The 13,784-nt window shown below is 42.0% G+C and overlaps 1 protein-coding gene across 2 annotated transcripts in view; it reads left to right on the top strand.

The window, feature by feature from the left end:
- Mamdc2 (MAM domain containing 2) overlaps positions 1-13,784 on the top strand; it is a 152,504-nt gene that overhangs the window by 84,180 nt on the left and 54,540 nt on the right. For both annotated transcript variants that reach the window (XM_048332783.1, XM_048332791.1), the window contains exon 6: positions 9,125-9,381. In XM_048332783.1, the coding sequence (XP_048188740.1) occupies positions 9,125-9,381 (257 nt within the window). The remainder of the gene's footprint in view (positions 1-9,124; positions 9,382-13,784) is intronic.

Here is a 13,784-nt window from a genome sequence, read left to right as displayed (position 1 = left end):
GTGTCGGCCTGGACTCCTATGTAAGTATTACCAGTATTTAGGATGTGGCTTTAAATGATGAGCTCCTAAGATTCTAAAGTATTTTATTTGAAAACTATATGCATGTGACTCAAAGATTTACCCATGAGCAGATGTAGTGACACATACCTGTAATCTTAGCTACTCTGAAGACAGAGGGGAAGAAATGTGTAATCCAAGGCAAGTCTAAGACCAGCCTGAGCAAAAGTGTGTGAGACCCTAACTGAAAAACAAACTAAAAGCAAAAGGAATATAGTCATGGCTCAAGGGTGAGAGTGTTCTGAATTCAGTTCCTGATACCATCAAAAAAGAAAGGAAGGAAGACAGAAGGAAAGGAAAGAAGGAGGGAGGGAAAGAGAAAGGAAGGAAGGAAGGAAGGAAAGAAAAAAGAAAGAGAAAGAAATAAAGAATAAAAGAAAGAAAGTTCTTCTAAAAGAAAAGAAAATTCCCAATGCTCTAACAAAGACAGAGATTATCTCCTGTCTTTCATTTGCCTTCCACAGGGCATATTGATTTTCCCTGAGCTCTATCAATTTGGGTGGCAAAGTGAAGATTAAATGGTTCAGATATCTGCCTGCAGCAGCAGATTTTGTTCTCTATAAACTCATCTCATGTTCATTCATATACTGGAAGCAACTTAGGCCATTGCTTCCAGGCCAAAACAACAAACTACAGACACATACAGCAGAGCCCTCCCTTACCTGGGAGGTGAGGAGTTTAAGCCCCAGCTAGGAAATGTTGGAGCTGCAGGGAAGACAGAGAAGGCCAACGCACTGGTCTCTGTGTTGTGGAGGAGGGTACACAGAATGGAACAGCTACAAGCTACAATGTAGATAGGAAACAGCTTTCATTTGCTGTGTGTTTTAATGATTTAGCCCAAACACTGAGTCAAATGCCCATCATGTCCCCAAATACTTTTCAAACAATAGAAATAGATAATACATAATACAAAAAGAACAGTGGTGGGATGTCTTTGTTGTACTAAATGACATGTGCTTTTATTCTGTTTATTTTTCTTACTTGGGTTAGATTCATCATTGCATGTGGGTTTTTTCTTTATTAATATTTTATGAGGTAAAACAAAATCTTTCAGGAGGTAACCTACTGTTAGCTCAGATCATTACTATTTTTTACATACCTAAGTCAAAGAGGGAGAGAGAGATAACGAGAGAGAGAGAAAGGAAGAGACACACACACACACACACACACACACACACACACACAGATAATTGCTGAAAAATAATGAGGGAAACTCATCTCTTGGCTGAGATTTTTTAAATGATGGCTGCTTAGGTTCCACTCTGGAAAGGAACTGGATAGTTTCAAGACCTAAAATACGATCAAAATTCTTTTATTCCACCTACAAGATGAATCACGTCTCCATCACACATGACACCCCTTTGTCATTTCGATTTGGATTGAGTTCAGGGGTCATTTTACAGCCCTTATTCATTTGCTCTGTGCATTGGAACCATTTGGGCTGTGGTATTAGCATGGGGTAGAGAAGCAGCTTTATTAATTTCCTTAGCATTGCCTTAGTGCCAGCTCTGCAGCATCTCCTATCACAGCTTCCTAGTCATTTTCACATTGTAACAGACAAGCTCATTTTCAAGGATTAGGTTCAAGCAAGTCACAGCTCCCATGTCTCATCCAATTCAAATCTTTCTCACACTGGTCCACAGAGAAGCAGCAGAAGAGATACGTTCCTACTTTGTCCCTTTCTGTGCCTTTCTTTTTCTCTTCTCTTCCTTTATTCCCCCCACTCACTATGCTCCTTCAGGGTAGAAGGGTCATAGGCTTTGGAACTTAAGGAAAAGACTGATAAAAGTATTTTTACTTCCCTGGTGCTATTTAATCTAGAGTTGATTTCCTGAGCACTGAAGGTGGCAAATTCTGCCCACTGAAGAACAAAATACCACTCTTTCACCCTTCACTTCCCAGACAATTCTCTTCCTAGTAAGCCATCTCTGTATCCCCCTTGGCTCTTCTGATAATGGGATTCCTCCATTGAACCTTTTCCATTGGAGCTACTATGCTAGGAGAAAATCCTCTTGAGAAAAGTCTTTCTAAGTTACTATAGCCCAGCTCCCATTTAAGCTGCAACATCTGGAAAAGTAGCATATTGGCAACAGAAACTCCCTACAGTCAGCTTTTTCATTTGTTGTTCTTTTTTTTTTTTCTGTGTGGGCTTTTCCTGGGGCTTGAACTCAAGGCTTTGAACTCTTGCTTGGCTTTTTTTGTTCCAGGCTAGTGCTCTACCAATTGGACCCTACCTCCACTTCCTGCTTTTTGCTTCTTATCTCCAACTAACTCTTTGCCTAGTCTGGCTTTAAACCTCAATCCTCAGATCTCAGCCTCCTGAGTAGCTAGGATTACTAGTGGCATGAGCCATTAGTGCACTCAGCTACTGTCAGCTTCTTATTAGCTGTAGGCATTCAAATGCCGGCTACCTGCCACTGTGCTATATAAGCTCCAGTGTTCATAGATCAAATTCACTCAGGAACTCTGGTCACCTCTATGTCAAGGTCAAAGGAGTTACAGAGCCCAGGACATCCTGTACAATGTGGTATGATGAGGTCAGAAGACAATTTCCCTTCACCACTCTTTCTGCCAGTGGCTCTCTTAGTCTACTCTCCCTCAGTTAAGGTAAGAAAGGAGAATACAAACCCTGTCTCTTCCCTTGAAAGGAAAAAAGCATACACATAACAAGTGCAATGCCATCATATTTTATCTCCTCAAAAAGGGACTGTCTCCAACTCAGGCCCATTTCTAATGTTCTCATCTCTACACACTAGAGGGGAGCTGGATATTACCACATACCATAGTGATGATCTAATAGGAATCTTTACAGGATAAGAGATGCATATTACCTATTGTTCTCAGTTTTGAGGTCTTAGCAGCGACAAAGAAAAGTCTGTATTACATAGCTTTTGGTGGCTGTGAGAAAATACCTGATGGGAAAGACTTATTTTGGCTCATGACTGAAGAGGCCTTAGTTCATGGTCTACTGGATGCTTTTCTTTGGGTCTGAGATGAGGAAGAACATCATGGTAGTGGGAATGCATAGTAGAGGCTGCTTACCTCCTGGCACTCAGGAAGCAGAGAGTAAAGCAACCCAAGACAAGGTACACCCTCCAAAGGCACACCTTTAATGTTCTATTTCCTCCAACTAGGCCCCACTTCTTCATCGCATTCTACCACCTCTTAGGACTACCATCAAATTATGAATACATCAGTGCATCAATCCACTGATTAGACAAGAATCCTTACTATCTAGTAATCTCTAAATCCCCACCTCCGTGCATTGTCCATCTACAATAAATGAGTTCGAAGGGGATAGTCATATCAAAACCATGCCAAAGACCCACTTCACATTCATTTTTCATTTATGTCACCCTTGAAAGCTGTGTTAGGAAAAAAAAAAAAACAACTAGAGTTAAGTCTATTATTGTAAAAGCCACCTGTGAAAGACCCCTGTGAAATATGTGGAGTTAGCTTGCTGTCTTTGAGTGCTGTCTGTTCACCATGGTAGTAGACCAGTGAGGATCTCCATCTGGCATGTGTTTCTTCAGGTATCTCCCTGAACCAGGATACAGCTTGTCCAGACAGCTGACACCACAGAAACAGAAAACACAACTAGAATACAAATGTGGTCAATGGGACCAAATCACAGCTGAGTCAGAGGCTGACTTGCCCAAGCCATGGGCAATCACTGGAAAATACTGGGTAGCCAGGGTATTTGAAAACAAAAGCTCAGGAACTGCTCCTCAAGTTCCTTTTCTAATCCAAAACTGGGGAGGAGTGGGGGCGGGGGAGTGGGTTGGCTGACTCCATGGAGCTACTGGTTCTACTTGAAAAGTTTAATGAATGCAGAGGCTGCCACAGGAAAAGAGGAAAGTCCTTCAGAAGCAAGTGCTCATTGACCTTCACTCAGGAGCCACTTGGGAGAGCCTTAGCATTGGCTGGCATGGTCAAGATTGTCATCTTTCAAAAATCTGGTATCTTGTTTTGTTTTTTAAATCTCAGGCCCTTTGTTTATAACCTAAAATTGGAAAAGAGATTGACTTCCAATTTGAGTATTGTGGGATGGGGGAGCTGAAACTTCAAAAGTCTAGCAGTGAATTTGTCAGTTCCTATCCTCATGGAGTTCCCATTGATCCCTCTACAATCTTTTCTATTTTTTGGTTTTATTCTTTTTTAGTTTATTTTAATACTTTCAAATCTGTGTTTGTGACTCATATCTGTGATCCTAGATACTCTGGAGACTGAGATCTAAGGATCCTGGCTCAAAGACAGTCCAGGAAGAAAAGTTTATTAGACACTTATCTCTAGTTAACTAGCAAAAAGCCAGAAGTGGAACTATGGCTCAAGTGGCTTCAGCATCAGCCTTGAACAAAAAAGTGAGTGAGATCTTGAGGCCCTGAGTTCAAGCCCTAATACACACACACACACACACACACACACACACACACACACATACACAAACACACACCTCTGTCAGGTCTGCTGGATCCCCAATGGTTTGATTGAGTGTAAGACCCTGTGCACCCATAGCCTATCTGTACTAATTTCTATCTGAACTAATTTCATCCTCATGATCTAATACAAATATCACCTTTTCCCAGATGTTCTGGGAGCTCAAGAATCCTGGGTTACTTATGAACACATAAGATGATGCTAAGTGAAATGAACTCCATGTTATGGAAACAAGTGTTGTATCACTGTTGTACTTATTTTCAACACGCCATGTGAAACCATCCCCTCCTCTCTCTCTCTCTCTCTCTCTCTCTCTCTCTCTCTCTCTCTCTCTCTTTCTCTCTCTCTCTCTCTCTCTCCTATTACCTTCCTTTGGTTTTTACCCCCGCTATCACTGTATCTCATCTTAGTACCCTGGATACTGTATATATGTATATTAGAACTAAGGAAGGGAAAGGGAATACCAAAATCAACAAAGGATAAAAAGACAAACGATCCCAAAAGCAATACTTACAAAACCATTTGGTGTAAACCAACTGTACAACTTAAGGTGGGCAGCGGGGGGGTGGGGGGAGAAGGGGTTGGGAGGGAGGAAAGGGGGAGGGGAAAGGAGAGAAATGAGGGAGGAGGTAACAAGTTGAACAAGAAATGTACTCACTGCCTTACATATGAAACTGTAACCCCTCTGTACTTCACTTTGACAATAAAGGGGAAAAAAGAAACTAAAAGATTCAGGAGATCGTGTGGGTAGAAAATGACCTCATGAATAAAATATAATTAAAGTAAATAAAGAATCCTGGGTTAGAAAGAAGGGTTGGAGTTATTGAACTATGCAGGGAAAGTCCTACAATGCCAGACACTGGACATGATTTCCTGAGTACTTCAAATTATCTTCTTTATTCTCCATGAAAAGAAGCCTAGTGCTGCCGACCCTCCCCCGCTCCCATCCAATCGCTGGCTTCCCTTCCTCAGAGAAAATTGCACCAGGACCCTCAGCCAGGAATGTTGTCATCCCCTTCAAGGACAGATACCTAAATGATGGTTTCTGAATCATCTCCATCCCTTCAACTGAAATGAAAAACTTGTGATGAGTTGCCTTTTGTTTCCAAGTGAGAAACACTGTGTTACATGGCTCATCAGTAAAAAAGAAATCCAACTAGCATCCAATGAATTAGGGAGAGAAAAAAAGAAGGCAACAGAATGTGGTTGTGTCTAGTGGTTCCGTGTAAGACGTAGTGTCAGCAGTCTTCATCCAATTCCCAGCAGCATCTCTGACTCACGTTGGGCAAGTCACAATGTGTTTGTTGAATGTTTTTTTCTGGATCAGAAATGTGACTGTGGCTTGCTTGCCCTAGCATCATGAGCATGAGTTGTTGTCCTTAAGTTCAACCACAAATGCAGGGATTAAAACATTGTCTGCACAGGTGAGCCACTGACTGACCTTTTAATAAAAGACAGCCACATATTTGTCAACTGCAAGGGAGAAGTAAATCACAATGGGGCTGTGGGTGAGAATTTTCTTTAGCTTAGCAGGTTTATACCCCACTCTAAAAATGAAACAAATACCTTCAGGTGGATTTGTGAAGTCTCACAGATGCATTGAAACCCTTGCAGAATCTTTGGAGATGCATTTTTCCTCACCCTGGGCACAATGGTCCTCACTTCAGAGCTGTATGAGTTTGCACCTCTGAGAAACCATCGCCAAGCTGTGATTTGATGGGAGAAAATACCTGTGAAAGAATAAGAGGGAGAGAAGCAGAGTAGCTGGAGACAAAGTCAGTACTCCATATGTGCATTAGGCACACTGTCTAGAATCCATAATGATATTTTAATTTTAATTATTTTTAAATCATAAGGCAAAATGAGTATAGTCATCACAAATATAATAAAAAATCCAGGGGCTGGGGATATAGCCTAGTGGCAAGAGTGCCTGCCTCGGATACACGAGGCCCTAGGTTCGATTCCCCAGCTCCACATATACAGAAAAAAATGGCCAGAAACGGCGCTGTGGCTCACGTGGCAGAGTGCTAGCCTTGAGCGGGAAGAAGCCAGGGACAGTGCTCAGGCCCTGAGTCCAAGGCCCAGGACTGGCCAAAAAAAAAAAAAAAAATCCAGCCAAGATTCCTTCATCTTTGTATCTATTTCATCATAGACTAGAGTTCTTAATACTGTACAGAGGGAAGAAAAGACCCAGGGCTCACAAAAGTCATAGCATGGCCTTGCTTGAGAAGAGTTTTCAGCACAGGATGTGAATCTTGAGAGAGAGGCTAGGTGGATTCAAGATTTCCTGGGTACACTTCATCTACTCTCCCTGGGATACTGGGTCACTGGCTGGGAATAGTTCAGAATGTTGTGGCCTTGGTACAAACATTATCATAGAGCCAAAGGTGAGGCAGCTGATATTGGCAGGCAGTTATGGTAAATGCAGTGAATCTTCTTGAAAGAGAAGTTAGTGGTCCAACTGTGCACCCTCACCCCATGATGTAGCAAGGAATCAAAACTCTTTCTCCTCTCCTCAGATCCCCCTGAGGCATATATTCCAAAAACAACACTGTTCTGTTGGTAAGATGTATTACAAAAGGTAACATCAACTTCATCTCTGCCTTTGAGGCTCTTGAGTTCTTGACAAAGAGGTTATAGAGGTTGACTGGCCACATGCATTCTCTATTACTAGAATGTTCTAGACAAGGCTAGCTGTATCCCTCTTTCCCTGCTTCCCAGGGCTTCTTATAGTCATTTGGGCTTTGATATGAGTGTCTTTCTTTCTATATTAGAAGTTCTGTCCAGTTTGACATTCTGATTCTTCCTTTAAAATTCTTCCAGGCACTGGTGTCTCATATCTGTAATCTTAGCTACTCAGGAGGCTGAGATCTGAGGATCATGGTTCAAAGCCAGCCCAGGAAGCAAAGTCCATGAGATTCTTATCTCCAATTAACCATCAGAAAACCCAAAGTGGAGCCATAGCTCAAAGTGGTAGAGCATTAGCCTTGAGCAAAAGAGCTCAGGGACAATGTCCAGATCCCAAGTTTCAAGCCCTATGACTGACTAAAAAAAAAAAAATCTCATTATAGGTGACCAAATGGACTGCATTATCTGTGTCCATCTTGCAGAATACACTGACTTGGCATACACCAAGTCTAAAAAAACTTAAGAGCACTTGTTATAGTTTGTACTGTGCTGTTCCAAAATTTATGCATTGAAATTCTAACCCGAAGTATATAAGAAAATGATCTTATTTGGAAATGGGATCGTTGTACATGTAATTAATTAATATGAGGTCATGGCAGAGGAGAGTGAGCTCTTAGTCTATTGCTTGTGTTCATAGGAAAGAGGAAACTTTGGTCACAGAGGGAGATATGTGAACAGGGAGAATGCCCTGTAAAGGTAACGACTCTAAGAGCAAAGTAATTAAACTAGGCACTGTGGAGAGATCAAGGACCTGAGACATTTGGGAAACTATGATGGGGATCTAACCACACATCACTTTGCTTGTGTAAATTTGGTATATAGTTACATGTGTGGCAAGTTGAAGTTTTTCTCTCTGGAACTTTCTGGAATTGAGATTTTTTTTTAATTCCAATTATGTCCAAATGCTGAGCTGTTGGGTCTTTGATATGGATGTGTTGGCCTTTTTGCATGGATGGGGACACGTTGAAGAAAGGCAAAAAACCCTTCCAAAGTTGAAACCTAGATTGGTGTGGAAGCTTACTGTGGCCCAGTAAACAGCTCCATTCTGCCCCATGGTTTCTCTGTGCCGCCTTTGGGAAAGGTCAGCTCCTGGGTCTGTTGGGTATTGTCTCCATGTCAACAGTGATAGAGCAAGTTCAAAATTCAAAATCGCTACCTAATCTGAATCAACAGTCTTGGTTGTAGTAACACACACACACACACATATGCACACACACACACACACACACACACACACACACACACACATAGAGTGGCATTCTACATGAATTGTGAAAACACAGGAGGGTCTCCCCATACCTTGTAATAATAGATGGTATGTTCAACATTCTCTTAAAGTCAGATGACTCAAAGGATGACCAGGAAAGGAATGATTTCTGGGGCAGTGTGTGTTCCACAAATGCATGGATATGGTCATCCTAGGAATAGTCAGGCACTTTACAGATTACCTATCTTCCTTTCTGTATGTCTAATTTGCCTCAACAAAAGGGAAGCTGGGTGCTACTTACAATTGTCAAGAGGCTGAGATCCAGAGTATCATACTTCATAGTCAACCTGGGTAGAAAACTCTGACAGACTCCATCTAAAACAACAACAACAAAAGGCCTGGCTAGAGGCATGGCTCAAGTGGTAGAGCACCAGCTGAGTAAGTACATGCAAGGCCCTGAGTTCAAATTTCAGTGCAGGCCCTCTTGCCTCCTCCCCTCCCCAAAATGAAGGGAAACAAAATGACTGCTTCTCACTTAGTTGTGGTAGAATACCCTGAATTCATGGTCAGCCTACCAGCTGCAACATTAATCCACTTGTTACCAGATCTCATCTATACTCCACCTACTTCCTCCCCACCTCTGTCACTGGAAATCATGCTGGAGCGGATCCCAGAATTGAGCTATTACATCTGCAACCCCAGCCTGTCTTACTGTGTCTCTCGGTGTCATTCCAGGCCACTACATGTACGTGGACTCCGTTTACGTCAAACACTTTCAGGAAGTGGCACAGCTGGTCTCCCCCATGACTACAGCTCCCATGTCTGGCTGCCTGTCCTTCTATTACCAGCTTCAGCAGGGGAACGACAATGCCTTCTCCCTGTACACTCGGGATGTGGCAGGCCTGTATGAAGAGATCTGGAAAGTGGACAACCCAGAGAATGCTGCCTGGAACCTTGCAGAGGTGGAGTTCAGCGCTCCTTACCCTATAGAGGTAGGTGTGAGGGAAGCCAGGTGTGCCAGGGAGCCAGGTGTGCAGGGAACCAGATGTGCCTGGCCTGATGGCCCTGCAAAGATGCCACACACACAGACAAGGTCAGCCTACTCTACAGTCTACACAGAGCATTTCTGCACCTCAACCTTTTGCTTTAATTATATTGAGAGAGAGAGAGAGAGAGAGAGAGAGAGAGAGAGAGAGAGAGAGAGAGAGAGAGAGATGCCAGTACTGAGGCTTCAACTCAAGGCCTTGTGCTTTCACTTTTTTTCCACTCAAGGCAGGCATTCTACCACTTGGGCCACCCCACCACTTCCTGACTTTTGCTAGTTAATTGGACATAAGATTTGTCTGACTGGGGCTTCAAGCTAAGATCCTCAGATCTCAGCCTCCTGAGTATTTAGGATGACAGGCATGAGCTACTGGTGCCTTGCTTCATTTGTTCTTCATTGACAAAAAGAAATAATTTTACATATTTACGCAATACCATGTGATGTTCTGATAAGTGTTTATAATGTGTAATACTCAAATCAGGGTAATTAGCCTGTGTATTACCTCAAACCCTTATCATTTCTGGGTAGAGACAACATTAAAAATCCCTCTTCAAGCTATTTTTTTAATACACAATGTATTAACTATGGTCAGCCTCATGTGCATTCAAAAAAGATTATTTCCCACTAAACTGTAACTTTTTATCCATCAACTCACGTTGCCATCTTCCCTTCCCATCCTGCTTTGTCTCCGTTTTCACTTTTCTTTTTCCCTTCTCAGCCCCCTCCACTTCTCTTTCTAATATGTTCTCTCTGCTGCACGCCTTTATCTCTGAGTATATTTTTACATAGTATGTTTTCAAATATGGAAGAAACCATCTTTGGTCTTATGAACTCTCTCTGAGCCTCATACTAGGCCTGGGGGGATGGGGATGGACGGAGGGAGAGTTCGAAACAGGACATCATAATTCTCTGAGTATAGATTTAGAGCTTTCCTTAAGAGAATTGTCTTCCTAGGGGAAAAAAAAGGTATGTCCTTTCTTTATTTGTGACAGAAATAATGTCATAAAGTCAGGAGCAAACTTATCAGAGCCCAAATTTATCACCAGTCTTTGTGCCTTGATTTAAATTTTTTTCTTTTTCTGTCATCTAAAACATTTTTAAGTTATCTTTAAATAGGTGTACAAAAAAGTTTCCATGTAGCAAAGCATTCTTACCCATCATGCTTCTAGCTACCCCATCCCTTACTCATCTTAATTTTTTAAGATAAACATTGGATTCTGGTTTGCACTTTCCCCCTCTTCTCTTCCTTTGTCTACTGCCTTGACCCCATCCTATCCCTTTCAAATATCCACTTCCTGGTGTTTCATTTTGCTGAACTTTGACTTTGCCTTTCGAAGGACTTACACTATCTGAGTTCTCCCATTAATCTACTGTATTTGTTAATTTTTTTTTAAGTTTTAGCAAGGATCAATTTTAGGGTAACAAAATGAAAGCAGGAAGAAATAAAGAGGGGGTGTGTGAAAACAGACGCAGCAGTGGTACTCACTAGACACTGTGTTGAAAATGAACTGGGAGAGAACCAGGGAAGGAATAGCACTGTCAAAAAGAAATGTACTAGCTTATTTCTTAACTTATGAAATAATAACCCTCTGTACATCACGTCTCGTATAACAATAAAAAAATTCAATTAACAAAAGACACTTCCTGCCCTCCACTCAGAAAATGGCACTTAAAGACTCCAAAGCCTTCATTTTCAATAATTATCTAAGGGACAGATGTCACACAGAATTCGAAAATGAAAATTACTAAAATAAATGGACATCCTGGAAGCCAGCCTCACAATGACAAAGAATACTCACAGTTTGGTGTTTATCCTTGTGGAACTTTCTCTAAACATATATGTTATCATACATCGATACTTATCTCTCTCTAGGTATGTATTTCAGAACTTGTAAATATGTTCAACCTTTACTCTCCATGATAATTCAGCATGTTACTCCCATGAGAAGGGAGGAAACAGAGTGTCCAAGATGTTTCATATCCTCTTTGTTCTAGGACACTTAGTTGGTGAGTGCCAGAGAACTTAGGAAACTTCCTAGCTTGAAATCTTGCCCACAGCTGAGGGAGGAAGCTCTGCTGTCTGAGGATCCACAGGACCTGGAGCGGCTCAGGGGGCTGCATTGTGATTAGTAAGTGTGAGATGGCTGAGAGGATTTGCAGTTTCAAGTAGTCTGTTATCACAGGCTAATAATACCTCACTTTTCACTTGCTGCCTTTGTGCCTTTTGCAGTTTCTTTCCCATATTCTTTTAAAGTAAGAAGTAGCAGATTATTCATCCCTCTGGCTGCTTTTCAGGGGTGCCATCTGCTATACTGCTGCAGAGCTGCAGGGCACTGGGCTCTGATGTATCCCATCTACTTGTGCTCCCCATCTCCTTCCTATTTCTCTTTTCTGCATCACCCCAAATGGAGAGAGACCCTAGTGTCATTTGCAGAAAGTGTTCCTCATCCAAAGCCTGACCAGGCCTCCATGTACGTGTGTGTGTGTGTGTGTGTGTGTGCGCGTGCGCGCTGTGCATCAGAACTAGGGCCCTGGCACTATCTTTTACCTTTTAGCTCAAGGCTGGCACTCTACCACTTCTGGTTGTTTTGTTTGTTTTTGTTTCTTTGTGTTTTTTTTTTTTTTTTTTGTCAGTGTTGTTAAGTGGAGGTAAGAGTCTCACAGACTGTCCTGCCTGGGCTGGCTTCAAACCATGATACTCAGATCTCAGCCTCCCAAGTAGCCTCCCAAGTGTGAGCCACCAGCTGCCCTGCTCTATTTGTTCTTGTGGCCCAGTGGAAATTTTTGAGTTTGCGTTGCAAGGAGAAAAACTTTGTATATGTGTGTTGCTTTTCTTTTCATTTTCAAATTAATTATCAGCATTTTAAAATCTAAATTTTCAAATATAATCTACAGATTCAGCTCCTCCTAATAATTTGTTAGGCCCAAACTGTGTACTGCTTCTTAGGACAGCCCTACCAAAGCAGCTCAATATGGCTAGAAAACAGGGAGTTAGGACTCACATTTCTATAGACCACAAGTACAAGCAAGGCTAAGGTGTCAGCAGAGTTTGTTCCCCCCAAAAGCTGGGAGAGAATTTGTTCATTTCACTTTTGGTGATTTGATAGCAGTCTTCGGCATACCTGGGCTTGTAGGTCCCTTTCTTCATCTTGAAATATTAATGTGTGTGTGTGTGTGTGTGTGTGTGTGTGCAAGCTTGTGCTTGCATGTGCCCAAATTTTCCCTTTTTATAAGGATAGTCTCACTTTTTTTTTTTTTTTTTGCCAGTCCTAGGCTGTGAACTCAGGGCCTGAGCACTGTCCCTGGCTTCCTTTTGCCACAGCGCCCCTTCTGGCCATTTTCTGTATATGTGGTGCTGAGGAATCGAACCCAGGGCCTCATGTATACGAGACAAGCACTCTTGCCACTAGGCCATATTCCCAGCCCCAGTCTCACTTTTTTTTTTAAGGTAGTCTCACTTCCTGGCTGGCACATCTAGACCCAAATCTGCCTATTTTAGTATTCCAATCATAGCTAGGATGACAGGCATGCCCTTCCCGCCCTCCCTCCTTCCCTGGCCCCCCAGCCAGCTTGCTTTCATTAAGGTGGAATATGAAGGCTTTTCTCTCCTGTGCTGGCCTAAAACCATAATCCTCTGATCTCAACTTGCCTTATATAGTTGGGATGGCTGGGATGTGCCACCACCCCAGGAAGGATCTCATGAACTTTTCTGCCCAGATTTGCCTTCAACCAAGGTCCTCTTGATCTGTCTCCCACCAAGTATCAGAGATGACAGGTTTTAGTCCCTAGTGCCTGGACTTTTTGTATGTCTCATTTTGTTTTACCTCATAAATATGTAAAAATATTATATATCCACCAAAAATTGTTTTTTCCTGTTTTCTCTAGTATCTGTCTTTTTTTAAGTATTGTTATTATAAAGGTGACTTACAGAGGGATTATAGTTACATAAGTCAGGTAAAGAGCACATTTCCTTGTTGACAATGTCATCCCTTCCTTTACTTTCTCCCATCCACAAGTTGTGGAGTTCATTTTCAACATAGTGTCCAGTGAGTACCACGGCTGCATTTGACTACCTTTTGTCCCCCCATTTCTGTGCCTTCCCCTACATTCCCAAAGACACATAAATAAACAAAAAGAACAAAAAGAAAAACAGCAAAAAAAATGGGGGGGGGAATAAAACCTCTTGTTTCCATTTTCATTTCCTGGAGTTTTGCTTTGTTTTATGAGATCTTTCACTAAGTAGTCTAGGCAGGCTTTGAACTCCCAATTTTTTGTCCTAGTTTCTCAAGTGCTGGAGTTAACAGGCCTGCACTACCATGGCCTGCCTATGACATGACCTCATTTTAACCT

Source organism: Perognathus longimembris, chromosome 1, assembly GCF_023159225.1.
Source record: "Perognathus longimembris pacificus isolate PPM17 chromosome 1, ASM2315922v1, whole genome shotgun sequence".
Taxonomy (NCBI): Eukaryota; Metazoa; Chordata; class Mammalia; order Rodentia; family Heteromyidae; genus Perognathus; species Perognathus longimembris.
The sequence above is the reverse complement of the archived record's forward strand: the minus strand, read 5'-3'. Positions and strand labels throughout refer to the sequence as shown.